This window comes from Nestor notabilis, unplaced genomic scaffold (genome assembly GCF_000696875.1).
Source record: "Nestor notabilis isolate BGI_N333 unplaced genomic scaffold, ASM69687v1 scaffold24908, whole genome shotgun sequence".
Lineage (NCBI taxonomy): Eukaryota > Metazoa > Chordata > Aves > Psittaciformes > Psittacidae > Nestor > Nestor notabilis.
Window position 1 is genome coordinate 36,949 of NW_009939223.1, and position 2,234 is coordinate 39,182.

The 2,234-nt window shown below is 57.7% G+C and overlaps 1 protein-coding gene across 1 annotated transcript in view; it reads left to right on the forward strand.

Annotated features, from left to right (window-relative positions):
* Positions 1 to 957, forward strand: part of COL18A1 (collagen, type XVIII, alpha 1) — a gene marked incomplete at its 5' end in the record, with an annotated part of 13,058 nt that extends 12,101 nt beyond the window's left edge. The window contains 3 exons of the mRNA XM_010019742.1: positions 53 to 250; positions 546 to 661; positions 744 to 957. Coding sequence (XP_010018044.1) covers positions 53 to 250; positions 546 to 661; positions 744 to 957 — 528 coding nt within the window. The remainder of the gene's footprint in view (positions 1 to 52; positions 251 to 545; positions 662 to 743) is intronic.
* Positions 958 to 2,234: the final 1,277 nt, after the last annotated feature.

The following is a 2,234-nucleotide window of genomic DNA, read 5'->3' on the forward strand; positions in this document are numbered from 1 at the left end:
CTGTGGTGGTTTAAAGCCGTGCCCGTCAAGCCGTGTTGTCCCCTCTTGGCAGCTTCACTTGGTGGCCCTGAACACGCCGCTGAGCGGTGGCATGCGTGGCATCCGGGGGGCTGATTTCCAGTGCTTCCAGCAAGCCCGACAGGTCGGGCTGGCCGGCACCTTCCGCGCCTTCCTGTCCTCCCGCCTGCAGGACCTCTACAGCATCGTGCGCAGGGCTGACCGTGCCACCGTGCCCATCGTCAACCTCCGGGTACGTGTGTGCTCCTGTCCCCTTCCCAAAAATACCCCCTGTGAGCGCCCAAAAGCCCCCGTCCATCTACATGGCAGTGAGCATCCAGGTTGGACACAGGGGCGTGTAGCAACCTGCTCTAGTGGAAGGTGTCCCTGCCCGTGGCAGGGGTTGGAGCTGGAGGAGCTTTAAGGTCCTTTCAACCCAGACCCATCTGGGATTCTGTGAAGGCTGTGTGGGGAGCTCCTATGATGGTCTCGAGGTGCAGACAGGGCTGACACCCCTCTTCTCCCCTCTTTCTCCATGCCCCTACCAGGATGAAGTGCTCTTCACTAACTGGGAAGCCCTTTTCACGGGCAGCGGGGCTCCGCTGCGAGCCGGTTCCCGCATCCTCTCCTTCGACGGCCGGGATGTCCTGAGGGATGCAGGATGGTGAGTGCTGGATGGGGGAAAGAGGGGAGATGGGGTCTGGGCTGTGTGTGGGGCTGCAGCTCCCCACCTTCCTCCTTTCCAGGCCCCAGAAGAGTGTCTGGGATGGCTCAGATGTCAAGGGCCGGCGCTTGCCCGAGAGCTACTGCGAGACATGGAGGACAGAGGAGAACACAGCCACTGGCCAAGCTTCCTCCCTGGGCTCTGGCAAGTTACTGGAGCAGGAGGCCAGCAGCTGCCAACACACCTTCATTGTGCTCTGCATCGAGAACAGCTTCATGACCGCTGCCAAAAAGTGATACCCTCCTGTCCCCTGGGTACCCCGCATCTCCCCGGGGAAGGTTAGGCCAGCCCGGCACCCCCGTGGTCCTCAGGCCCTGCATGTACCTGCCCTTGCCCTGCAGGGTTTTCTCCTCCCACAGACCAAAGAGTATCATCATCATCATCATCATCATCACCCTGGGTTGGCAGGGGTTTGCATCCCACCCGGGGCAGGTGGTCAGGCTGCCTTCCTCCTCCTCCTCTGGCTCCACTTCTAACTCCTAATATTTAACCACTTCAGCTTGTGTCCCCCAACCTGATCAGATGGCCTTTTCAGGGGGATGTGGCGTGTCCTCCTGGAAAGCCTACAGGGGTTCTCTGACCATTCCCCCAGCCCCACAGTCCTCACCAGGAGCTTGGGGTTGGACCTAAGAAGAAGAATTCTTCTTCTCCCATACCTGATGCTGAGGCCATGAAGTATCTTCTCCAGCCAAAACCCCAGCATCCTACCCAAGCAAGGGACCATCCCATGGCAGTGCCACGGCTCCCCCTTTGATGGTCTCCATCCTACCAAGGCAAGGACCATCCCACCCAGCCCCCCATCATCATCCTCACCTCCACCTCCCAGCCAGCAGCTCGGGAGCCCTGCACGGGGGGACATCCCCTCCATGCACCCTACACCAGCACAGGAGGGACTGGGGCAATGGGGTGGCCCCGATGCAGGGCCAGGCATGTCCTTAGCGTGTGTTTACATGCATGTGTGTGTTGAGCACATGTGGTGCTGAGGGCAGGCACCACCATCGCCCTCCCCTTCCCCACATCAGCTTTGCTGCACGCTGAGGGCTGAGGTGCAGCAAAGCTGCTTTGAAGGGGGGTGGGCAAACCTAAGGTGCTAAAGAACAAAAAGAAAGACAAGATCCATTTGTAAGTAGCTTTTTTTTTGTTATTGTATGGGTATTCTTACCATAAAAGCTGTGTGAGTCACACGGTCTCTATTTCTTACAGTCTACTGTATTTTGTGTCATTAATGCAATTTAAAGCCTGTGGATTGGTTTGGTTGGTTTTTTTTTTGTGTCAGTTGTGTCCTATAAAGCATTTTCTAAAGGCACTGAATAAAGAAACGTTATCCTCTCATAGGCTGGCTCTGCACGATGATGGGGAGGTGATGGCCACGAGAACCCCTGCACCCCGTCCATGCATCCCTGTGTGGTCACAAGCGATGGCAGCCACGGGCATCCTGCCCCTGTTCTGGTTTTGTGTGTGGCCCTGGAGGGCACCACCGCCCTTCCGAAAACAGGTCCCAAGGGGACGTGTC